Genomic DNA, 26429 nt, shown 5'->3' with positions numbered 1-26429 from the left:
GAAGTTCATGCTCAGGCTAGGACAGGGACCCCTGCTCTCTATGAAAGAAATCAGCCCTTCTGAGTGTGGCTTTCAGGGGTAACTGGATCTCAAAGTGCTGGCACTAAGTGCAGTGGTCTGCTTGACCCTCTGGCTACTGCCAGATTAGCAGACTATAGGTCTGACTGCTTTCCTGCCACCAACATGAACAAGGACTTGCTTTGGCTTGGACAGCTGCCACAGTCTGGGGCCTAAGGACAGAGGGGCATGTGGGGCTGTGAGGGCACCTCACAAACTGGCAGGCTGCAAAACTAAGCGAAAAACATCATGACTTGGGGCTGGGGATTTAGCTCAGCAGCATAAGCACCTGCCTTGCAAGCAGGTAGTCCTGAGTTTGATCCCTGGTACTGATAAAAAAAGAAAAAGACAAAAAAACAAAACATCATGACTTGCTGGTTCCAAAACTTCAGATCCTGCAAAGAAACCACTCTTTCAAAAAGAATTTTGTTTTCATTTTAACTCAAATGTTTTTCTTTTTCCTTCATTGGTTTTGGGGGATTTGGGGTTTTATCTCTTTCTTTCTCTCCTTTTAATTCTTCTTTTCCTCTTTTGTTGTTTTTTCTTGTTTATTTTTTCCTATTACTTTTATCTGTTACTACTCACTCTACTTTACTCGTAAAAAGGATCCTTCATCTCACTTTTCTCTCCTTTTCTCCCACTAATTAATTTCTCAAATTCTACTCTTTTCATTCTCTGGTTCACCATCCCCTTTATCCTTAATAGCTTAACCATTAAGCTCTATGAACCTTTCAACAGTGAACTCAATGCTATTACTATTGAAAACTGTTCTATTGTTAGTGAAGGTACAGTTATTATATTTACTCATACTAAGTATTTATTTTATGCTAATATTTGGTTTTAGTTTTTATAATAAAATCAATCACAGATCTCTTTTCTATGGTTAAGGATGATACATTACTGCTTCTAACAAGAAATGATGAATTGCCTGGGAAAGAACAATTTGTTTTGTTTTGTTTTTTTTTTTTTGTCTTTTTCATTTTTATCGGTACCGGGGATCGAACTCACGACCGCCTGCTTGCAAGGCAGGTGCTTACGCAGCTGAGCTAAATCCCCAGCCCCAACAATTTGTACTTCATAATTCAATGATTAACCGAGTCCCTAATTTAAGAATAACATCACAAAGTAATAGCAGTATACTAACTTTATATTAAGCAATGGGGAAAATAAGAGCAAATTAATATTTGAAGGAGAGGGTCCTTTTATATCTTTTGTTTTCTAAATTTACTACTCATACCACTATAAAACCAAAACAGGAGAATCATGAAAATTAAATAATCTTATAGATTATTAAAGAAATATTATTGAGGCTATAAATGATCTGGAGTGCCTCATCTGCTGGTGGAAATGTAAGATCATATCAAGCACTGTTAGGTAACTTTGGGGGTGTCTTTGCTAAAGGTGAACATATTTTTCACCTGTAATTCACAACTTCTACACACACACTCAGCTTATAGGAACGCAGTCTGAATATCCAGGAGAGGTAGATATAAGTGTAGGATTTTTTAAATGTTGCATTTTGTTAAATTTCCAAATACTGCACATACATCTTGGATACTTAACCTTATCTTTTGTACAGTTTTTATTTTCTCCGTTAAGCATTGAAAACTGTAGCTTCATTCATGAAGCCTAATTCTGATGTTTTCTCACATGTCAATTTATTATTATATTTTATTTTACTTTTTATTTGAGACAGCGGGGTTTTTTTTTGTTTTTGAGACAGCGTTTTAATACACTGTTCAGGCTAGCCTTGAACTTACTTGGTAGCCCAGGCTAGCATCAAACTCACAGCAAGCCTCCTGCCTCCTGCCTAAGTGCTGGCATTACAGGAGTACACCATTATGCCTGGCAAGACATGTCAACTATTAAAAAATTGTTATAATATGTTCGACTAATCTCCGCATTAGTGACAACCTGGGTTCGCTAAATCTTTCAGGGGCTGCACAGAGTTACAGAATGTGAAACAGCAAAATATCGTCAGACACTGCCAAGTATCCACCAGAAGTCATAATCACTCAAACGCCACAGAGACCCACTAGTGTGTATGTACCTATCCAACAAAAATGCTGTATGTGCACATCAGAAAGACATATGCAAGCACATGCTCTGCAGTGTTGTTCATAGAAGCTAAATACTATATAGGAAATTTAACAGATGTCTATCAGCAGAATAATCATAGTACAGTATTCACATGATATAAAAACATATAAGCCAGGCATGGTGGCTTACGCCTGTAATCCAGCACTCAGGAGGCTGAGGCAAGAGGATCATTATGAGTTCAAAACCAACCTGGGCGACAAAGTGAGCTCAACACCAGCCCAAACTGCATATTGAGACCCTGTCTCAAAAACCACACCCAATAAATAAATAAAACATCTATATAGATGTTACTATATGATTCCATTACATAAATATGATTACTATATGATTCCATTACATAAAGTTGAACAATTGAAAAAAACAACCTATGGTGTTAGAAGCCATGATAAGCAGTTACTCTGCTTATACATAGGTGTTATACTTGCCAACTCTGCTGAGCTCAATATTTATGATGTATATATGTATTTTTCCATCCTGTGTATTATACATTAACAAAAAGTTATACAAAAAAAGTTTTAAATTCTAAAATGGTTAGACAGCACTTTTAGAAGACAATTTTCCTTCAAAGTAGCTTACTACTTTGGTTTCTATCACAAACTTTTCATGCCAGGCATCACGGCATAAACTGTAATACAACATTCTGTAAGCTGAGGAAGGAAAGTCACAGGTATGAGCTACTTAGCAAGAAAGAAAGAAAGAGAGAGAGAGAGAGAGAGAGAGAGAGAGAGAGAGAGAGAGAGAGAAAGAAAGAAAGAAAGAAAGAAAGAAAGAAAGAAAGAGAAAGAAAGAAAGAGGAAAAAACAAATCTACATCAGGTTTTTTACAATTATATTCCCTTGGCTTCTGGTGGGAATGGCAGACAGATAGGGCAGATTGCGGAGGCTCCATGGGACGGACAACTCAGACACCGAAATAGTACAGGGTGGGGAGTCCCAAACAGAGGGAGATGGATCCTCTCAACCCAGGAAGAGACTAGAGCGAAGAGAACCAGTCAAACATTCAGGTCCGGGGCTACTATTGAGACAGATAAGATTCTGTGCTCTTACGCACCCAAATTCCGACTGCTTCGAATCACTGGAACCACAGTCTCACTGAAGTGCAGTCACACTGAAGTCGGAGGTCAGCGACCCCAGCGGAGAGTGGAGCAGGCAAGGGACCTGCCGTTGACCTGCAGTGAGTGCCGGGAATAAAATTCTTCCACAGGAAAGGGGTACCAACAGGATGACATTTTGGAATCAGGCAGGACTGGCAAGAACAAGGAGCAGCAGTGACTTCAGTCAGTTATTCCCTTCCCAGATGAGATTGGTGGGGTATGCTTGGCCTGGGTCACGCCCCTGGCTGAGACCAAATAAGTTGTCGCAAACCAATTCCCTATACATGGCACACACTAGTGCAGTGAAGGCCTCAGCAGGTTGACTGACCCAAAGGGGAGGAACCAGCATGCACCGCCCCTCTGTGCACTTCAACAACACACTGGACTGGGCAGGATCACCTACCCAGCGCGCTTCAGAAAAACCATAACCAACAAGGCAAAGGACTGGGACCTTCTCTCTATGCCTGTATGGAAGAAACCCAAAACATGAGAAGAGGTAGCAACAAGAAAAAGTCCCCAACCCCCAACCCTGATAACATTGATCCAGTAGAGGTAAATACAAAAGAGATTGAGGACAGCAAACATGCAGTATCAAACATGGAACCAGTGGACACAAAGCGATATCTTCAGGACCTCATAGACGAGTTCAAAAGGGAAATATTTAACCAAGTAAAGCAAGATATAACTAGATTAATAAAAGAAATGCTAAGCATCTCGCAAGAAGACACAGATGGAAGAATGAAGGAGCACAAAAAAAGGAAAGAAACATTTGATGAAGAATATAAAGAAAACAGACTACATGAAGCAGGTTCAAAGAGATTACTGGGAAATAAAAAACTCATTGAAAGCTGGCAAAACTGCTTGAAAGAAACTAAGGACAGATTACCCAAACTGGAAGACAGGTTGCAATGTGGGATTATGAAAGGAAAAATTTCTTAAAAATAACAAGGAAACAAGCAGTAACAATACAAAGGCTAGAAGACAACAAGAGGATCTGTAATTTAAGAATAAAGAACATGAATGAAGATGCAAGCATACAAACAAAGGAACTATAAAAGCTATTCACAGAAATAATTAAGGAAAACTTCTCAAGCATAGGAAAAGGAAATGATATTCAGATGTATGAGGCATACAGAACTCCAGCCAGCTACAACCAAAACAAAGCTACACCCAGACATATAATAATCAAGATCCCAGAAATTCAATATAAGAACAAAATATTAAAAGCCATAAGAGAAAAGAAACAGATCACCTATAAAGGAAAACTCAAAATCACAGCAGAATTCTCAACACAGACCATCAAATCAAGAAGAACTTAGAGCAAAGTATTCCAAGTGCTGAAAGAAAATAACCTCCAGCCCAGATTGATGTATCCTGCAAAACTGTCTCTAGAAATTAATGGAGAAACAAGATGCTTTCAAGACAGAGGAACTCGTGGAATTCATGACCACCAATCCAACTCTACAGAGAATACTGAAGGACATTCTAGAAAGAGAGAAAAGTACCAGGATTCAAGGAAAAGTGGCAGAGTGGCCTCAATGAATGGAGCAGAAAGTGGGAGGAAGAAGAAAAGCAGACAACTAATGGAAAAAAAAGAGCACAACAGAAATGAGGCAGAGAAGGCTGCCTATAATCTCTAATATAGATGGCCTTGATACACTAAAAAAAAAAAGTGAGACAGAGAGAGAAACACAGGCAAGAGTAGATGAGGAGGCAGGGCCCACAGAGATGTTCTTTATAGGAAATATAATTAAACTGAAAAAGGGATTATGGACCAAAAATCAAATTGAGAAAACAATGCTCTATGTGACAGGGAACCAGAGAAAAATAGGGGCAACCAGAGAGTAATAGGGGCAACTAGACCAGTATTTGTGGATAGGTTGAAAAGACAGGCTAAAATAGGTAAAGGAATACAATTAGAGATCAAGTCCAGGAGGGAGAAGGTTTGAACTACTTAGGTAAATAGCAGGTCGCCCCCCCAATCTAAAAACTGAGGGTGCTGGTGAGACTCAAAAATGCATAGTGCACCCTGGGGGAGTGAAAGGGGAGGAATAGTCTTAAAAAAGACGGCAGAAGATATCGTCAATAGTGTATCAGGATTTAAAACCCACAGTACTCAAACCGCTCTGCTTAGATAGATTTTATTCAGTCCCAGTTTCTTTATTCAGTCTCTAGTCTACTTGCACTAGATCTGAGGGCACAGACAGCTATGCCAAAAATAACAGGATATAGAACAGTAATCATCTTTAATTTCCTAATAACTTAATCTGGATCCCTGTATAACTTATACTGTTTTATCATGACTGATCTTAGTTAAATCTGATTTGATTGCTATTTGGCATCAACAGATTTTATCCAAAACTGACATGATTGATAGTATCAAGTCTGAGAGTACAGGCAACTACACTGAAAATGACAAGATACACTATGATACCTATTCTGGTTTGATTACTACTTGTTTTTGAAGTTTTATACTATATACAAAGTTGTATTTTTATTAATATTGTTATGTACTGCTATATTCAGTTATACTATGTCTGATGATATAGACAATTCTATTGAAGATAACAAGAGACAACACAATAACCATGGTAGAACTCCTTGTACAGTGGTTTTATATGACTTTTTCGTTTCATGTTTATAGGAATATGTTTTGTTTTGTCTTGCTTTGTTTTGTTTCTCCCTCTACTATAGAAAAGATAGAAATACATGTTAAGACTCATGCATGTGTACAACCTATAAACAGTTTATGAGAACTGATCTTATGATACATGATGAAATGAACAAATACTTTGAAGAAAAAGAGACACTAAAGTACCCAGTGCTGATCCCGTAGTGTCATGATGTGAAATCCAGCAATACTATTCTTCTTTGTTCAGAATGATTTTAGCGTATGGTTTGTTTAATCTAAACATAAATAAAGATATGAATAACTGCATGTATGCTTAAGTGTATAAGATTCATAATCATATTACTAAGTTTTTGTTGGATAGTTGAACAGAACTGTTTGCAGTCTTGCTGTTTGAATTCCCACTTTGTATGTTTCACTTTTGTATCTTGAACAACTATTTGTAAGAGGACAATATGTAATCATCAACTAATGATTTCTGTTTATTTTTTCTTTGAAAGTATGTATTATTTCTACCTGTTTTCTGTTTTGTTTAATCTTTCTTAAATTTTTTTTTTTTTTTTTTTGTCTTTCTCAGACAGGGTCTCGCTATGCAGTTGAGGCTGGCCTTGAGCTCACTTTGTAGCACAGGCTGGTCTCAAACTCCAACAATCCTCCTGCCTCAGCCTCCTGAGTGCTGGGATTATAGGCATGAGCCACCACATCCAGCTCTAAATAAAATTTTTTTAAAAAGCAATTATAAGCTGGTCTGATGGCAGTGGGTTATCAGAACTTACTAACATTAGTGTCACTAAAGTTGGTATACCACCCCCCCACTGCTAAATTTGACTGGCTTTAAAAAAATAAAAAAAGCAATTATATTTCCTTCACAAGTAAGCTTAAGTAAGCTTCTTAGACTTTCTCTCTTCTAAAGTATACTGTTTTTCTCAAAAAACAACACATATCATTATATTTTAAAACATAAAGAAAAAATAACTTACATCTTCCATATATTCTGGCTCTGATGCAGAGGCATCCCATCGATTATTCAGAATAAAAATATTAGGCTTGGAAAGCCGTTCATTCACCTTGTGGAAAAAATGCTTCTCCTGAAAAATATCAAAAACTCCAAAATACATTCACTTTTTAAAGATTATTTTTACATTTATAATTACATTTTATAATTGAAACTTTATTTAAAACTTTAAACTACTTAGACAATAGTAGTTAACATCCACTGACAAGCTCTTAAAGCATCCTATGAACATTAAATTTTTCAAAGATGAGGAAACTAACACATAAGAAGACAAAAGTGAAGATTCTACCACACAATGGACATATAAGGAAATGCTGGATATAATAATCCATGCTTTCAAAAAGTACCTCAAATTGTTTTTAAGAATCCGCTAAGTAAATTAGTAATAATGTAAGATATGTGAACATTTCATGACCCATAGAGAAAGATATCTATAAATACTATAAACAAACACTGACAATGCAGAAGACAAAGGAACTACATCTAGCTGAAATCAGGAAACGCTCCATTTAGAAAAAAGTGACAATAAAGATAAGCTTGAAAGTACTGCTAAGCTGAGTGTGGTGGCACATGCCTGTAGTCCCAGCACTTGGGAGGCTACAACAGGAGCACCACCGAGAGCTCAAGGCCAGCATGGGCTGTGTATTGGGATACGGTCTCAAAACAAAAAATGACAACAGCAAAAAACCCAAAGTACTGTTAACAGAGATGTTGAAAGACTTCAAGTTCAGATGTACACAAACTGTAGGTTAAAAACCAGCATAATGTGGTCCTTGGAGAGTTGGAGGCATAGTTCAGTGGCAAAGCACTTGCCCAGCAGGCACAAGACACTGGCTTTAATTCCCAGCACCCTCCACACACCCACAAAGAATGTCATAAGTAAAATTAGAATACGTGTTTTAAACACATGTGCATCTTTTCCTACTACCAGGTTATAAACAATTATCAGTGTTCTTACAGTAGCCTGGGTTTTGTAATACAGACTGAGCCATCCAAACATTAAACACAATGGCATAGTGAGGTCCTGCTGGCAACATGGCTATAATGATGCCCAGCCCCTGACCTGCTGTGGATCAGAAAGAATTTTTAAATGTTACAGTTTTAGATATCTGAACTATGGAAAGTTTGTTTGAAGTGAACTTGGCTCTGGATATTCTGGGTAAATAATCTTTTTCAACAACAGCTTTGAGTGTATACAGATAGGCTGTTAACCTAGACTGTACATGCGTAGAGCTGGGAAAGCTTGGCAGATTAGAAAATATTGAAATGCTTCCCCTGGCAGATGGCTGGGCATGGGAGCAACAGTGGCTTGTATTTTTATTAGAGACTTAAAATAGTCTCTCAACATTTTGACAGCCATTCCCTCTGAGATTGGCAACTAACTACTCAGAATAAATATCAACATCGCATTCTTCGTCACCTTACATTCATTACCTCAGTTTACAAACTTTAGTTCTTTCCACGATTCTGGTTACAAACAGAATTGGTTGAGAACCACATCAAATTTCCCCAAAGGGGGGGCTGGGGATTTAGCTCAGCGGCATAAGCGCCTGCCTTGCAAGCAGGCAGTCGTGAGTTCGATACCTGGTACCGATAAAAAGGGACCAAAAAAAAAAAAAAAATTCCCCAAAGGGCAATACTGAACATAACCACTGAATTTGATTCAGTTTGAGACCAATTCAGTTTATGACCAAAATTCTGAAAAGAATCAAGTTTGTGAACTAAAATGCCATTGTAAGGCCTAGATTGATTGCTACAGGAACCCAACAGTCACTAGAGGAGATTCTGGTCCTATGGAAACACACTTTCATTCACCATTGATTTTGGAGGTTCTTTCTAATTCATGATTGGGGTTCCCCAGTTTTCTAAACTAAAATGGACATCACTTAATTTTCTATCACTCAAACAGAACAGTAAGATTAAATCCTACCGTGTTCATTAGTGTTGATTCAGAGTTTGCAACCAAAACAAAGACATCAGCATCGAGGCAAAACTTATCAATCCAGCTATCCAGCTCTGTTGTGACGTCTGTGCCTGGACTAATGGAAGTGAAATAAAAACTGTATTACATGACATCTTTTTAGAAAGAAAATCAGGGTTATAAATTTTTTTTCCTAAACATGTACACATTATTTGAATTCTAAAAGACAAGCTTTCTACCAGTCATCTATATGATGCCTAGGAAGCATTAGTGATATTTGATAAAGTGTATTTCAATCTTTTTAATCTTTATGTCTTCAAAGGCTGAAAAGTATTGGAAATTAAGTTAATAGCCAGAAGTAAGAGTACAAGTAGTTATGTCCCATATAGCTTAGAGACATAAGTGCTTATAAGCACAAATAATGAAAACTGAAACATTCTCTGGTACCTATAAATTTAATGCACCACTGTTATAAGAATTGTAGTGTGGTGTGGTGGCATACGCCTGTCATCTCAGCACTTGGGAGACTAAGGCAGGAGGATTACTGTCAGTTCAGTGCCAGTCTAGACCACATAATGACTTCAAGACCAGACTGGACTACATGGTGAGATGCTGTCTCAAAAAGAAAAAGAATTGCAGTGCAGTATTTGCCAACTATCTACCTTAACTGGTACAACAATGGATTTGGTCTCGCTATGAGAAAAAAGGCAAAATTAGTTACTATCATAATTAGAATTTTTTTGATCTAGTCTCATTTGACTTATTCCTAATGATTACTTGAAACATTTTTCCAATGAAAAATGAAAAGGAAAGGAAAAATGAAAAGGAAGGCATCATCAAAAAGAAATCATTTCCAGACTGGCAAGGTGGCAGGTGGCAGTCAAATATCTGTAATCCCAATGTTCTGTGAGGCCAAGGCGGGACTATCAAAAATTCAAACTACGTCTGGGCAATTAGATTTAGCAAGATCCTATCTCAAAATAAAAAATAAGCCAGGCATGGTGGTGTACACCTGTAATCCCAGCATCCAAGAGGCTGAGGCACAAGTTCAAGGGCAGCCTGAACTACGTAGGGAGACTCTGTCTCATAAAAACAAAGCAAAACTAAAGCGAATAAATAAATAGGAAAAACATGCCCATGGGAAAGGACACAGGGGAGGGGGTAAAGGGAAGGAAAACAAAGGGTTAAAAAAAAAAGAATGGAAGAAAAATATGGCAACAAACCTTGTACAAACAGGGAGGGAGAAGGACAGTGAAAGGGAGAGGAAGGAAATGGGGAAAAAAGAATTAAGATATATTATACATTCACACAAATTCCCTATAATGACCAACATGCTTAACAAATATGTACTAATAAAAAGTTAGTTCAAAAAATAGAAAATAAAAATAAAAGAGGACCAGGGATGTAATTTAGTACAAAGGCCCTACTTTCAATCCCTAGTACTACAAAAACAAGTTTCCACAGAACACTGAAATGCTAACTAAACAAGAGCGCACTTAAATTTTAGAAAATAACTCACATAAGTTTTTTAGCTACTGATGATACTTCACTGATAAGTATAATCATTTTATTAAGCACTATAATAGGATGATTTTAAAAACACATCATAGGGATTCAGGAGTGGGAGAACACACCTGTAATCCCAGCACTTGGGACGCTGAGGCAGGAGGATCACTGAGAGTTCAAGACCAGCCTGAACTACAATACTGAGATCTTGTCTCAAAAAAACGTGTTTGTGTGTGTGTGTGTGTGTGTGTGTGTATACATGTAATTATTACAAAAGAAATCACGCCGGATGCAATAGTGTATACTGTAATCCCAACCAGTCTGGAGGCTGAGGTAGGATCAGCACAAATTCAAGGCCAGCCTGGACACGTTAGTGAGATCCTGTCTCAAAAACAAAAACAAAAAAAGACTGGGGATACAAAAAGCTAAGTTCCTGGGTGCAATCCCTACTACTACGGCGGGGCGTGGGAAGAAAAACAGAAATCAGCAGCTTATTTATTCCTTAACAATCTCAAATGAGAACAAGGTAGTAGTTGAATGTTTTCAATTTTTATGTACTGTACACTAAAATGAAGAGCACTGTTCTATTAAATAAAACAATACCCGAGAAATCACATTCACAAGTAATTTTACCTGTCTACCAGAACCAGGTCATCTCTCAAGAGAGCACATTTTGCCTTTGGCCAGAACACATGCACAAGACACCCAGCTTTCAAGTCTTTGTCCATGTGGAGGGCATGGGCCAGCTGATTAACTGTCTAAAGCAGGAAAAAAAGAAAACAGCCTGTATTTGTAATAAAATTTCAAATACCATGATTCAGAACATCAGTTTTCACAAAATGTGTACAAAGGCAGAACTTCAAACAGTTTGAAATAAAACCATCTGAGCAATCTTAAGAAACATGAGTTTTAAATTATCAAGTAGGTGATTTAAAAAAAAAAAAAAAAAAAAACCAACCTTGCGGCTGGGGATTTAGCTCAGCTGCATAAGCGCACCTGCCTTGCAAGCGTGCAGTCGTGAGTTCAATCCCCGGTACCAATTTAAAAAAAAATTATCAAGCAGGAAAACCATTAAAACCTTAAAACCATTTACTGATGCTACCCTACAAGAATAATCAGCTTTGGAAACCAACCTGGACCAACAAATAGAACTCTAGCAATGGAATTCTATGCAACTCCTAAGTTCACCCCGAATTTGTAAAGTATGAGTTGTAGAGCCCTGGCCCACGTGCTTATTTGTATTTTCTGACTCTTTTGAAACAAATGTGCATTGCTTAAGTAATAAAGCATCAGTGTTAGAAGGAATGTCTTCATTAGAACAGGTTTAAGGAAAAACTCCATAGGAATAAGCAGAGGAAATAGAAAAGGTCAACACATATTTGCCTTTTAATAAAACATTTTTTTTCAACAGTAAGTGATATACAAACCTGCTTAAAATCAGGGTCTATTTTTTGTTTCCAATTAAATTTCTAAAATAGGGGCTGGGGATTTAGCTCAGCAGTGTAAGTGCTTGCCGTGCAAGCGCGCAGTTGTAAGTTCGATCCCTGGTACCGATAAAAAAATAAAATAAAAAAATTCCTGAAGTATTTTGATTTCTCAACATGACTTCTGATACACATTTATGAAATTAATGTGTAGATTAGGATGCCTCATTTATGTTTTAAATGGAGAGTTTAAAATAAAAATAGTAAAACAAATCAAGAAAAGAGTATCTATGCATACACTTCCATAATTCTTTTGTGATTTTGTATCAAATTTTAAAGGAAAATATGTTTTTTTTAAGATGTCTTTCCTGGGCACAAGACCCAGTGATCCATCTTTTCTTTTTTTTTTTTTCCTTTTTATCAGTACCAGGGATCGAACTCACAACTGCCTGCTTGCAAGGCAGGCACTTATGCCACTGAGCTAAATCCCCAGCCCCTGGAAAACATGTTTTCAAATGTGTTCAGTAGTCCTGATCAGAGCTGAGGTTGCTTGGGCCAGGGAGTATCTGCTTATTTAGCAAAAATCTTGACAATTTGTAAACTTAGACTAAATCATTGTGCCTCCCCTATATAATCAAGATAAGAAAAGTACCTATCTGACAAAATTGTGGTGAGCTTTGAGTTACTGCAAGTGTTTAGAACAGTGAAGTACTAGCTATTATTGTTGTGTCTCTTCTGCTAAGTAAACTGTTATAGTACTTTTAACTCAAAATGTCTTCTTACTTTGTAAAGCAGGCCACTACTTGAGATAACAAATTTAAATGTGGCAGCAGGAAAGGGGTAGAAAAAGTCACTAAAGGGCACAGATGAGGAAAATGAGATGACATTTTCAAAATACCACACAGAGCTAGATGTAGCAGTGTATTCCTATAAACACAGCACTCAGGAGGCTGAGGCAGAAGGATAGCATGAGTTCAAGGCCAGCTTAGGCAACATAGTGAGTTCAAGGCCACTACATAGTGAGACCTTGTCTCAAGAAACAACAAAAAAACAAAAACAAAACCAAATCATACAGTACATTTTCTTCTTGAGGTTCTCTAAAGCCACTAGCAGTTTGAATTCTAATTTGGTAAAAATGTCAGTTATAAAATAATAATGAGTCTCTTTAATTGTATGGGTTAAAACTACAAAAAATATTTCCACAATCATCTCATCTGTGCCGTAACTAATTTCAAGGGTATGCTTTGTCCAAGGATAGACTGTGTTAATCTGATGGAGGTCAAAAAGCAAAATCACAAAACTAGACCAATGACTTCACCTACAGTGTTGCAAAATCTAAAACAGGACGGGTCTTCAATGATGAAGTTCTGTGTCTGTAGAAAAGATCTTTAGATGTAAGAGACGCTGACTAAGCCAGGGCTGTCACTCATCAGTAGATTACCTGCCTAACGTGTAAAGCCCTGAGTTCCACCCCCAGGACATGAAGGAGAAAAATGAGAAAGAGTGCCTTACCAACTCCTTCCAGTCAGAGTAACATCATATAGCACCATTACCTAGCTTATTCTTTTGTTGGCTGAAGAATCTAGTGGCACTGAATTTAGCAATTTATGAAAGGGCTGGGGATATAGCTCAGTGGTAAAGCCCCTTGCCTAGCATATGCAAGGCTCTGGGTTGGATCACCAACACTCCCTCAGAGAAAGTCTATCACATTTACTCATGAAGAAGCTTAGTAACTTCTGAGGTAAAAATAGTATCAAAAACAGATGCCAGGGTCTTTTTTTTCTTTTGTCTTTTTGAGACAGGGCTTCACTATGCAGTTCAGGCTGGCCTTGAGCTTACTTTGTAGCTCAGACCGGTCTCGAACTTGCAACAACCCTCCTGCCTCAGTCACTGAACTTGCAACAATACCCCTGCCTCACTTTCCCAAGTGCTGGGATTACTTCCAAGGTCTATTTTTTAAAGGAAAATTAAAAAACAAAAAAGAAGACAAGCCAGGTATAGTGACACCTGCCTATAATCCCAGTATTCAGGATGCTAAGGCAGAAAGATCGCCATGAGTTTGAGGCCAGCCTGGGTTATGTAGTGAGTTCAGGTACACCCTGAGCTATATGTATAGTGAAATTCTATTTTAAAAAACAATACAAAGACAACAAAAAAAACCCCAGACAAATCTGACATTAAATAGCAATACCACACTTTAGTAATACTGGTCTTACTAAAGGTTTAAGAAAACTTAATTTGTGTTTATTCAAAGGTAAGAAACAGGAGTGAGTATAGCCCAGTAGTACAGTGACTGCTAGCATACTAAAATCCTCTTCAACCACCAACACTGCAAAAGATTAAGGACAGGAATTATTTTCCTAGTAATTTAGCTCTAAAGAAAAAAAAAAGAGGAAGAACTCAGACTGTTAGCGATGGCTTTAAAAGTTATGAAAAGAAATATAACAATTCTTCCATCTCCAGCAATGTAGACATCTTATGCAGAACTTAAAACTGCAAGGCCATGGTTTCAGATGCCTTATGCCGAAACAGTTAAGTATCATACCTTTACACTCTTTTTTTCATCTGATCCTTCTGTCATAAGATAGGCTTTATCTCCATCAGTTCCCGCAACACTCAGGAAGCAGTTGGTTGTATGGCCGATCCCACTAGGGAGAACTTTATCCCACAACATCGCATTGATAACAGAGCTCTTTCCACTGCTTGTCCTGAAGAATATGCAAAAATCATACAGAAAATGTAACAGTACAATATTTCTTTCACTAGATTTCGGGCTTTTTCAAAATGTCAATTCATCAATATTTCATTAATTTCTTATAAAAGGTTGACAACCTCACCTAAACATTAGCAATGTGCATTTAGAAAAATTAAAGTACCAGGAAACTAAGCGCACTTTTCCATAAAGCTGTATTTAATTTTTCTTTCTTGCTTCTTGTGGCAGTTTGGAGTTATGTACAGGCAGGTCCCAATTCTGATATTCCTCTCATCACAATACGGGGGCTCGTGTGCCATCTTTTTACATCTGGGCTAGTTTGTGATTTCTTCGACAAATACGTCAGAAGTGACACTGGATGACTTCCAAGACTAGACATAAAAGGCAATGAAGCTTCTTTTGTCCCGTTTGCTGGGTCACATGCACTTGGAGACTTGCCCAGTGGAAAGTTCAACTGTCCCAAACCTGCTGTGCTACGGGGAAGCCAAGCTGAACAGAGCAGTCTGGTTAGGTGCGCTGGTTGCCAGACTTACTCCTCCAGTTGTTCCAGCCAGGTGTGTGACGTTTCAGATGTGAGTGAAGGTTTCAGGTGATTCCAACCCTAGGTTCAGTTGCTGAGGCCACCTCCACCCTCATGAAGCTCAGATACCATGAAGCAAAGAAAAGATATCCCAAAAAAAAGATATCCCTAGGGGCTGGGGATTTAGCTCAGCGGCATAAGCTCCTGCCTTGCAAGCAGGCAGTCGTTGAGTTTGATCCCGGTACCGATAAAAAGGAAAAAGACAAAAAAAAAAAAAAAAAAAAGAAAAGATCCCCTTTCAACCCTGTCTGAATTCTTGACTGACAGCATCAGGGAACATACTATAATGGCTAACTTTCTAAGTTTTAGGTAATTTGTTATGCAATCATAAAATCAGAACACTTTTGATGACATTAAACCCCAAGAACACCTTATATCCTCTCTAGGAGCTTGCTTTCAGTCCACCCAAACCAAAGAATCTATTCAGAATCTTTGGTTTATCTGCAAAAATAGCATGCTTTAAAAAAAAAATTTTTTTTAAAGCATCCTTATCATCACTGGCAATGCTTCACCTCTTTCTCTTGATCTAAGGGTCATACTTTACTTATACTCTGGATATCAGTCCCAACCTACTCCCCAGGGAACTACTTCACCGTAATTATCTCAATAGTGATGTAGCCCAGGTGACCTCAACTCATGGCAATCCTCATGGCTTCTATTGCCACTACATCATATGTTATAAGGACACCCATAACCTCACTTAAAATTAACTGTTCTAATCACTGTATGCAGTGATCCTCAAGAGTAGTTTGGGTCTTCCCAGCCCTCCTAAGAATCATCAGGAGCCCATCAGTGATGTAGATTTCACAAGGGTACACTATAAACCTGCAGAATCAGACTCCAGAGGTGCTGAAAGAGTAATTCCTATGCATTCAAAAACTTGAGAAACACTGTCACCCTGCCTTTCCAAAATTAGATACAAAAAACAAAAATGAAAAACCCCATTGTTTGGGGTGGGGCAAATGAGAGCTCTACTCTCATATTAAGCACAGAATACTTCTGTGACCAAATATATGAGGATATCCCCACACAAGCCACACCACTCTACAGCTGCACCAACTGTTTGCCCCTGAATTCAACTAACTTCTGACACTAACTACCTAAAGATTGTGTCAGAAACTACAGAAACAAGGACTTAGTGGTCCAAGGAGGCCAACTGAAAATCTCATATGACCTGTGCTTCTGAGTGAGCAAGTGTACATCAGGGTGCCCTCTCCTTGGGTTTGACTAAATAGTCAAATTACTAGGCCAGCTCACTGAACTCAAGTAAACACCTGTGTTTACTGGTATATTAAAAGGTTATTACTAGGACAGAGACCAATAGCCAGGTGAAGAGATGGGTTGTGTGTGTCAAGCATCAGTCTCCTCTCTGAACATGCCACCTTTCCTATGCTTACATGTGTTCTAAAACCTACAAATTCATCTACTTCATTGCTCAAAAGATTTTATGAAGTTTATTCCTGGAGCTGGGCAAGGTGGTGCACACCTAGGAGGCTGGTGCAGGAGGATTGCTGCAAGTTTGAGGACAGACTGGGCTACACACTTTGTTCAAGGCCAGCGTGAGCTACATCTCAAAAAAAGTTAAATAAATCTAAATCCTGAGCTGGGTGTGGTGGCTGAGGCCACAAATTTAAGGCCAGTCTAGGCTACCTAGTGAGTTCAAAGTCAGCCTGAACTACATAACAAGACACTATCTCAAAAAACCAAAATAGAGTGGCTGGGGATTTAGCTCAGAGGCATAAGCGCCTGCCTTGCAAGCAGGCAGTCGTGAGTTTGATCCCTGGTACCGATAAAAAGGAAAAAGACAAAAAAATTGATAAAAAAAAAAAAAAATAGGTGGAATTCCCAAACACTCCTCACCCCACCCAACTCCCAACAATTCTCTCCCTGAAGGATGGCAAGTGGGGCTGAAAATTCAAAAATCCTCTCATCAGTGAGTCTTTCTGGTGACCGGCCCCCTCCCTGGGTCATCTCATTAACAGAAACTCAGGTTTAATGAAAAGGGGTAAACAATAAATAACAAAGACTAACTGAAGCCAAAGGAACACTGAGTTGGAGGCCAGTCTGGACTCATAGTGACCTCAAGCCCAGCCTAAACTACAGTGAGTCCCTGACTCACAAACAAACAAAAAAAAAATACATACGTACAGAATAACAAAAGCTATTCTTATCACTCAAGAAATTCCAAAGGTTTTAGGAACTCTACAAAAAAACAGGGTAAAAAACAAACTATGTCTCAGTTTTATCTTATATCAGTCTTTCCTAATTTTTCTTTTACCTGTCTAGCATCACTATTTCTGGAAAGATTCCTCTTCCTCTCCCCAATCCTGTCATTGTTTTTCTTTTTCATTATATGCTCTTCCCTTCATCTCATCAATTTCTGTGGTCTCAATCATCAACTTAAACTAATGAGTCTTAAACTTCCTAAAATGCTGTGTAGTTCTAATCTCAAATATACAACCTCCATTGGAATGCCTAGTAAGAACCACACATGCACATCGAAATTCTCCAAAACCAAACTATTCTATCTTGTTTTCACAAACCCATCTCAACGAGGGCATTCAGCCAACCAAGTAATTTTTTTTTTTACTCTTTTCTTACCTTCCTGATATCATTAATCACCAGGCCTCATGTACCTTTTACATATGTCTCATCAAGACCTCCTCTCCATTTAACAAGCGAGGCTCTTAAATCTCTTGCCTAGATTACTGCAACTGTCTTCTGTCTCCTCTTCTCCCTTCAATCTATCCTCCCTGCTACATCTAAAGTTATAATACCAAAATTTTTTGCTGATATTATATAAAAAATGCAGGCTCCTTGCTATATTAAAGTCCTTAATAAGCTAGGCGCTATAATATGGAAAAACATACTTTCCAACCTGTTAGATGCCAAATGTGCCAAGTTCTTGGTCTCAAGGAATGAAGTCACAAACCAAAGGAGAAAGTTGGAAAAGTTTTATTAGAAACAAGAAGAAAAAGAATAGGTCTTGGAACTCCAGGAGGGGTCCCAACTGGGTGACCACTGAGAATCTTTGTCAGAGTAATTTATACAGCAAAATCACCACACAGGGCAAATTACAATCAACCTATAGCAGTCGTTTAGCTGGGGCTGGGGGTTTAGCTCAGCGGCATAAGCGCCAGCAGGCAGTCATGAGTTCGATCCCCGGTACCGATAAAAAAAAAAAGGAAAAAGACAAAAAAAAAAGTCGTTTAGCTAACAGTGACTCAATGGTGAAGTACTAAGAGTATACAGAAGAACAAAGGCATTTTCAGAATGGAAACGGAGCATGGGTCCAAATGTTCTGGCATCCACCTATGTATCTGATGCCTATCTGGGCTACAGAAACTGGACCACATGGTGCTAAGTACAATATAACCTCAAACTGTTGCTTATCTCTAGGGAGGCAAGCAGGCCTGGCTATTGCTCTTCTATCCTGAGGTGTGGACCACTTCAGATTCACCTCCTGGCATTGTACCACGATGGCTTACTGGCTCCTTATGTATGGCAGCTCTGATATTCTTATTCTTTCTGCTGACTTCCCTAAGACCCAATCCCTGACTGCATATTAACTGCTATATAAGTTAGCTGTCTATAGTACCGGCTCACTTCTCTATCCTCTTAGCAATGTTCCTGAATACCTTAAATTCAACAGCCTATACACACCATAGTCTCTCTTGCTTCCTCCCTTTCCATTTATGGACCTTTTCCAGGAATGCACTTTTGGACTCTTTTCATATCCAAAGCTAATATAAATCCTCTTGGACTTACGATGGGGTTACAGTCTGATAAGCCCATAAAAAGTTGATGCACTTACTGCATCTAACCTACCCAACACAGTAAATATACTCTAGAGCAGTGATGGCGACCTTTTACAAGTTTCAGTGATACAGCCTGCTATGGCGCACGTCCCACAGGTTTGCCACCACTGTTGAGCATTGACTGTTTACCCTGGTGATCATGTGGCTAAGTGGGTAAACACTATGTAGTAAATACTACATACTGCTAGGACAAAAAAAGATCAAAACTCCAAACATAGTTGCAGGTGAGTCTGTATTACCACTGCGCCACTGTAAAGCTAGAAACAAACTGTTAAACTGAGCCGCCATACATACGGAGCCAGTAAGCCATCGTGGTACAATGCCAGCACTCAAGAGACTGGGCAGGACCGCTGTGCGCTCAAAGCCAGCATAGGCTGATTTCTAGGCTAGCCTGAACCACTCAGCAAGACCCCGTCTCAAAACAAAAAAAGAGAGAATGAATAGTCAATTAGGAGCCCTTTACAGTCATTAGGGAAGGCTTATGAAGTGCTAATATTTAGAATGAGATCTAAAGAATGACACAGACACAGAAAATTTTAAGAGAAAATTTTAAAAAGTTATAAAATGGGAAATAGCTGAGGTTTAGTAAATAAATGCTTCTGGTTGGGGGGGTGATAGTACATATTTGTAATGCCAGTACTCTTAGAGGTTAAAGCAGGAGGATCACAAGTTCAAGCCCTGCCTGGACAACTCAGTGACTTAGGAAGACTCTATCTCAAAATTAAAAATAAGCCAGGCATGGTGGCAAACTCCCAGCATTCAGGAGGCTGGAGAAACGAATGAGGATTATTGCAAATTCGAGATCAGCCTGGAACACAAAAGGAGTTCAAGGCCAAGACAGTGAGACCCTATCTCAAAAAGGAAAAAAAAAAAAAAATTAAGAATAAAAAAAGGGCTAGAATTGAGAATGTAGGTCCATGGGAAGGTGCTGGGTTCAATCCCCAGTATGGCAAGCAAATAAATAACATGTCTATTGAGGTAAAGCAAGATATCAGAGAGATGAAATATGTTGTTAATCACTGATCTTCATATCCCTAGTGAGACAGGATCAGAGTGTGGCCCTGTGACCTTTTAATTACAAAATCACAGGAAACATGTGTAGAATAGTTTCCCAAAGCCCTGCACGTGGCCTTCTCACAAGAACTTCAGCAAGCTTTGGATAGGATGCTCTAGAGCTGACATCAGCCTGAGGAATGTGAAAAACAAGCACGCCCACAATGAGTTTGGCCACTGTGTTCTCTCTTGCATGGTGGCCGTCCTCACACTGTGGGGTATACTTCTACTTTAACTTGGCCCAAACTCTCTCTGCAAAGCCTATTTCTTTTGCTACCTTTAATAAAACTTTGCTAAGGTTTGTACTTGTCTTCACTAATTCTTTGCTATGTCCAGAAGGAGACACTGGCACCCCAAAACACTATTGTCTATGAGAGTGCAAGGTACACAGTAGTTAACAGCTGATATTTATCTTTGAGGTGCTGGATAAGCTCAGGGCCTTGAGTTCCAAGCCAGCGCTGTCACTGAGCTACATCCCCACCTCAGTGACTGGTTGTTAAATGGAAGCTGTAGCAGAAATCATTCTACTACTCTGGACACTTACATAGTGCTTCCCACAGTCCCACTGGGAATCAGAATTCAAAGTGCTTCTGAAGTCATACTTGACAATCAATGTAAACTTAAAAAGTAACAAATTACGCTCATCATTGATCTGTACTCCCATTCTTATAATTAACAGTACTGATCTTAAAGTTTTGTTTTGTACCAGAAGCTAGTATGAACAAATTCTCTTAGATGCTAAGAACTTCAATACCTAGCACAGGAACAAACAACTGTGGAAGAAACACAACTTGCTTGCAACACCAGAAAAAGTTAAGGCTGTGACCAAAAAAATGCTGATTTCTGGAAGCTAAGCTTAGAAGAAACAATAAAGGATTACCTGCCAAAAAATGCAACTTTCATGTGTCTTCTAGATAGCACCTCACCAATCACAGAAAGCTTGTTTTTATACCCCTGTATTTCCCGCAGATCATCCTCAGTGGCTATTCGGTCAAGTTCTGGATTCTTATATGTTGCTGTAAAACAGAAATGATATTAGAAAAAGTAACCCAAATATTAAGTTAATTATACAAAGCAAAACTCTAAGATTGCATGCATTTTGTCTTTGTTCCATAAACACGCCATGTGAAATCTAAAAATGCCTGTAGTATCTGGGTATTGGCATATCCCCCATTGCAATGGGTCTTAAGAATCCTGTCCAAAAGAATTAATAACAAATTACCCACAGAGCCTGGGTTTGAAAAGTAGAAAAATCTGTTGTTTTCTTCCAGGAATAGGTGATAAACTGATATTTATATTCTTATCACCTTTGTAAGGGAAAGACACGGGCTCACGTGTCTATTTAAATGATCTCAGTTAGAGAGGAACACTGCCATTTACAACACTGTCCAGCGCTCATCTAACTAAACTTAAGCTAACAGAAAGAAGGACGAAGTATGATTACACCCACTTTTGGTTTCATTTCATTCTTGCTCTTCCACATTTCTGACTTACCTTGTTTTGTCATTTTTTTTATGGGTGGAGGCACAGTTACTGGGGATTGAACTGAGGGCCTTCACAATTCCCCAGCCCTTTTTATTTTCTGAGACAGGATGTCAGTAGATTATATTGCTGAGTTGCCCAGACTGGACGTTAACCTGTGTGATCCTCCTGCCTCAGCCTTCCACAGTTCTGGAATTATAAACCTATGCTATCCCATTCAACTTGATTTGTGTCTGTCTCTATTTTAAATTTACTTTTTTTTTTTTTTTAATTTATCTCTTTTTTGGAAACTTTTTTTTCTGAGGTTCTAGAACTAGTAAAATTGAATTCTGATTCTAAAATTGCCTTTTCATTTATTCTAAGGCTATGCTTAACCTATAACAGGCTCAATACACAGAAGATTTTACATTTAACTTCATTTTTGAAAGGCTTTTGCCCTAGATAGGACACTACAGCAGTGAGAGGCAGGACCAAGGACGTTTACCTTGAGGTCATTTTCTCCGCCCCTAGGCAATTTACCTGTGGTGGGAAATGAATTCCAATGGGCTGCTCGGGCATCAGCAATGCCCCTTAGACACCACCCCAGACCAAAGCTGTATGTATGCCCCCACACCACATGTTCAGCAGAGAAAGCCAGACCCCAGTGGTCATGGGATTCCCTCTGAGTTCTTAAAATAAAGGCCACTTCTAATTTCACCAAAAATCCTATCAATTTTCACTTACCAATTTTTTTTAGAAAAAAAAAACTTTCCAAAAGTCATTGTAATCCCAGAATTCCAGAGGCTGAAGCAGGATTACCACATGTTCCACGACAGACTGGGCTACATGAGTTCGAGGTTAGCCTAAACTGCATAGTGAAACTGTCTCAAAAAGTTAAAAAAAAAAAGGCTACTGCGGCTTTTCTCACAGTAACCCACTGTTTTCTCCAGTCTTCTTTTATCTTGCTTTTTCTTCTTTCACTCTGGCCAAGCTTGCTCTGCAGAGCCAGTTTCTTTCTCACCCTTCATTTTTCTTTTTCAAATAGATTTTGCCACTGTTTGTTGCTCATGTTATTCACTTCTTTGAGATCAGAAAAACTTGGATTCTAACTCCAGAAGAGAGACAGCAACCAAGAGCCTAGTAACATTTAACTGGTGAGCCACTTTTGGAAGGAGCTATCTGCTGACATTTGGCATAGCCAAGAGATTTCAGTATGGAAAGGATTACAGAGGCACTTTCATTATCACATTTAATAAGATGTTTAACAAAATGGAAAAAAAAGTCATTGTGCTCCAACGATTTCTTTTCAAACTGGAAACAAAGCTACTATAACAAGCTGGGAATGGTGGTGCATGTTTGTAATCCTGGCACTCTGGAAGGCTTGGACAGGAGGATTGCAAATTTAAGTCTGATAGGATTATTTCCAAAAGATGAAAAATATTTCCAAAAGATGAGAAGTATAAAATAAAAGAGGCCTTTATTCTGAGAACACAGAGAGAGATGACTGGCATGCCGGCCGCTGAAGTTTGGTGATCTCTCTCGAGGACATGTGGCGTGGGGAATATAAGTAGCCTAAGTAGCCTAAGCTTAGTGCCCTAAGGCCATTAGAGATGCACATATGAAAGGGTTTTGGCCGAGGCTTGATACTGTAGCTGGTAAAGCCAAGGAGCTCCTATCTCCCCTACCCTTAAGAATCTACCTCTGGCGCCAAACTAAGACCAATGGGCTACCTGTGCATCCCTAATGCCCCCCTTAGGTTCCACCCCAAGCCAAGGCTACTTATGTGCCTCATTCCACGTGTTCCACGGAGAGATGGCCGGCCCGGGGTGGAGATGCCACGCCCCAGGGTGTCGGGGGTGTCTCTCCTCGCATTCCCAAAATAAAGGTCATTTATATTTCATACTTCTTATCTGTTCAGCCGCCGCCGGTCCTCCTTCCCCCACGGTTCTATCAAAGTCTAGGTACTTTAGCAAGACCTCTACTCAAAATAAAAGGAGCTGGAGACATAGCTTAAGGCAAAGACCCCAGTAGCACATGCACATGATTCTGCATCAGTAATTTCTTTAAATCTCATTCTATAACACATGAAATGTGTTCTTTTTCATTTTTTGAGACAGGGTCTTGCTCTGCCATACGGGCTGGCTTTAAACTTGTGGCAATCTTCCTGCCTCAACCTCCAAAATCCTGTGATTACTTGCACCACCACACCCAGCTGAAATGAGTTGCAAAACAAAGAAAGGGTTGTAGTCCCAAGAAGTTCATAATCTGGTAAGAATCAGAATCTCAGAAGAAATGTCAACAGTTATCTCCAAATTAATACATCCTGATAAGACATTCCTCATCACCTTTGTTTGAACAACTAGTTACACAACATATTTTTTCTTTTCAAATTTTTTTTTCTCTGTAAGACAGGGTTTCATAGTTTATGCTGGCGCTATAGTCATTGTGGAGGGTGATCCTCCTGCCTCAGCCTTTGAAGTGCCAGTATTACAGGCCTGTACAACCGCACCACACTGACATTTTAAGACTTCTTTTATCCTTTTCCCTCATTTGACAGGAAGAGGTAAGTCTGAAGTCTTAATTGCTAAATTAAAGAGACAGGTATAAAGCCTACAGCTAACAGTAGACTGCATGACTTTTCATTTAAGCATTTAGTAGATGTGTGTTAGACGAGTTGTTTTATGTTTTGCCTTGGTTCCTTATAAAATGAGTATCTCACAGTGATATAAGAAGTAAAAAAGCCACTGTTATGCTTGTGTCTAGTGCCTAGATGTCAGCCCAAAGCCTCAAGTGATCATAGGTGGGACTTCTCAGAGGTGGCTGGGTCTCCAGTGTGGGATGCTGGGATCAAGGGTGTGTGACTACTGCTGTATCAGTCCCCTGACTGGTTTGGCACAGCTCTGGGTGTGGACAATGGGAAGGCCCACCCTGGGTGTGTGACCTCCCCTGAAGGGCAGCAGCCTGAGTAAGGGGCAGGAAGGGGCTGCTGTGGGCAACTGCGGCTTCACTGCTGCTCTCTGCCTGCCATCCCATGAACTGTCTCTCCACCCTGCCTCGGAGCCAGCCAATCACATATTGGAACTTCTACAAACTGTAAGCTACAATAAACCTTTCCTTCTTTAATTTGGGTGTCGCGTATTTTGTCTCAGCCATAAGAAAAGTAACGAAGACAGTCACTGATACAGTAAAGTGCTTAGAAGTAATTATTTATTAATTATTATACCATTTAATCCTCCTCTAGAGGGTAAATATGGGCTTGTTAATGGTACACAATACAATAACCTATAAGTGAGTTTGATTCCTAATGTGGGAAATAAAAAAACCACCTTTATATACTTTCAACAATAATCATTTTGAGAATTTAAGGGGAACAAACCTTCAACAAAATGCGATACTTCAGTAACAAACTCCAGCAACTGGCCAAAGATTGTTGTAATTGCCTTCTTAGCCAGCACAAAGTGCTTCAGTGGAGAAGCAGTTTCTGCCATTATGCCTCTGGGAAAGAAAAGGAGAGTCAGAAAAGCAATAAACAGTCCACAAGGCAGTGGCTCACTCTGAAAGAGTTCAAGGTCAGCCTAGCAAAATACCAGCGTTGTAAAGGGCTGGAAATACAGCTCAGTTTTAGAGCACCTGTGTAGCATGCATCCAATCCCCAGCACCCCTCCCCTAAAAAAGAAAAAGGAAAGTGCTAATTAATCTGAACAATAAAGACAGTTAAGAGAACTGTCACTCCTTAACTCCCCAACTGTGAAACTACCTTAAGATTTTTAGGCAATAGTTTTTCCAGGAGAAAACGTTTTAGTCAGAAACCAAAACCAACTTTTGAGTGCTATCTCACTAATAAGCAAATTCTACTTGCCAAGATCTTTCTTTATTCTCTTTTGGTGAGGGTGAAACTAAGCCTGGCTACACTGCAACTGCATGTGACTCCTGAGTACATCGTGGGAACCCTGTTGGGGAGAGGAAGTCAAATGCACACCAATAACCAACTTACCAAGTTTCCCAACCCGGAGCTCTAGAACAGTTGAGGTGGATACACAGAGAGAGAACATAAAATCTCAAAATCACCATGCAGTACTTGTGGCTTTGGAAGAAATAGCTTTCATCACAACCAATGAGGCAAGCCTTAAAGAAGTCATTATCGCTTCCAAAGTACACAAAACTTCAAAGAATTAAGTTTACAACGAATTTTTTTTTCCTGTCTGGAGGCTCGTTAAAGACAGACTAAAGACAATCACAATCCAATCCCATCCACTGTGCGTGGACTGAGCACTGGTCAGAAGGAGACCCACTCAGAGGGTCATTAGTGACCGCGCGGGGCGCTTCCCGTGGAAAGGGGCCGGCTGGGCCGGTGTGACCACCTACCTTGGGGAGGGCCTCCCACGCGCGACACGCCGGCCACGGGAACCCGCCCCAAGCGCGGGCCAGACCCGCCCCGCCCCGGCCCCGGCCCCGCGCGGCCGCGGCCCGAACCTCCTCCTACCAGGCCCGGCCTGGGGACCTGGCGGCCCTCCGGTTCGCTTGCTCCTTTCCTGAAGGACCGCGGTGGCGCCGGCGGAGTGGCGGCGGCAGCGCCTCGTCACAGAGCGCCAGGCTCACAACTCTCCGCCCTCCGTCCCTGGCCACTTGAAGGTCACCCCGAGTCGCAAACCTGCCAGCGGTCAAGGGAGCGCGCACTCACACTTCCCCAGCTTGGACTTGTCACCCGGGAACCCAAGCTCAGCCACAACCCCCAGCTGGCATCGTCTGGAGAGAGGCTGGACTCAAAAAGGCAGGAGGCGTGGCAAAAGGCGGAGACTTCCGGTCTCTGGCCCTCTCCCTATTCTGTTTGGCTCCCCGGCCGGAAATGCGTGTGTCTGGTGCCATTTTTCTTAAGGGCAGAAGGGAGCTTTGTTCCGGGCAAGGAGTGGTTCTGCTTTCCAAAGCTCTGTGCTGGTGGATGTTCGCAACTGTTCTAGTGAGGGAGAACTAAAAGAATGTGCGGTAAAATGTTGGGGAGGCCTGGTGTGGTGGCGCAGACCTGTAATCGCTGCACTTGGCAAACAGGAGGGACGATCTG

General features: G+C 39.9%; 1 protein-coding gene across 7 annotated transcripts in view; it reads right to left on the bottom strand.

Moving 5' to 3' along the window:
* Positions 1-26163, bottom strand: part of Mfn1 (mitofusin 1) — a 49251-nt gene extending 23088 nt beyond the window's left edge. The window contains exons 1-7 of one of the 7 annotated variants that reach the window (XM_013150140.3): positions 26052-26163; positions 24747-24865; positions 20790-20925; positions 14291-14453; positions 10955-11079; positions 8825-8933; positions 6860-6967 (exon numbers count right to left, since the gene is read on the bottom strand). In XM_013150140.3, the coding sequence (XP_013005594.1) occupies positions 6860-6967; positions 8825-8933; positions 10955-11079; positions 14291-14453; positions 20790-20925; positions 24747-24858 (753 nt within the window). In that variant the 5' untranslated portion in view covers positions 24859-24865; positions 26052-26163. Of the gene's footprint in view, positions 1-6859; positions 6968-8824; positions 8934-10954; positions 11080-14290; positions 14454-20789; positions 20926-24746; positions 24866-25229; positions 25320-25364; positions 25706-25735 lie in introns of those variants that run through there. The other 6 variants (XM_013150139.3, XM_003467520.5, XM_013150137.3 and 3 more) reach the window with 6 other exon arrangements.
* Positions 26164-26429: the final 266 nt, after the last annotated feature.

This window comes from Cavia porcellus, unplaced genomic scaffold, assembly GCF_034190915.1.
Source record: "Cavia porcellus strain 051 isolate PalLab524CR breed Dunkin Hartley unplaced genomic scaffold, mCavPor4.1 scaffold_17, whole genome shotgun sequence".
NCBI lineage: Eukaryota > Metazoa > Chordata > Mammalia > Rodentia > Caviidae > Cavia > Cavia porcellus.
This window is presented reverse-complemented; position numbering and strand designations above follow the sequence as displayed.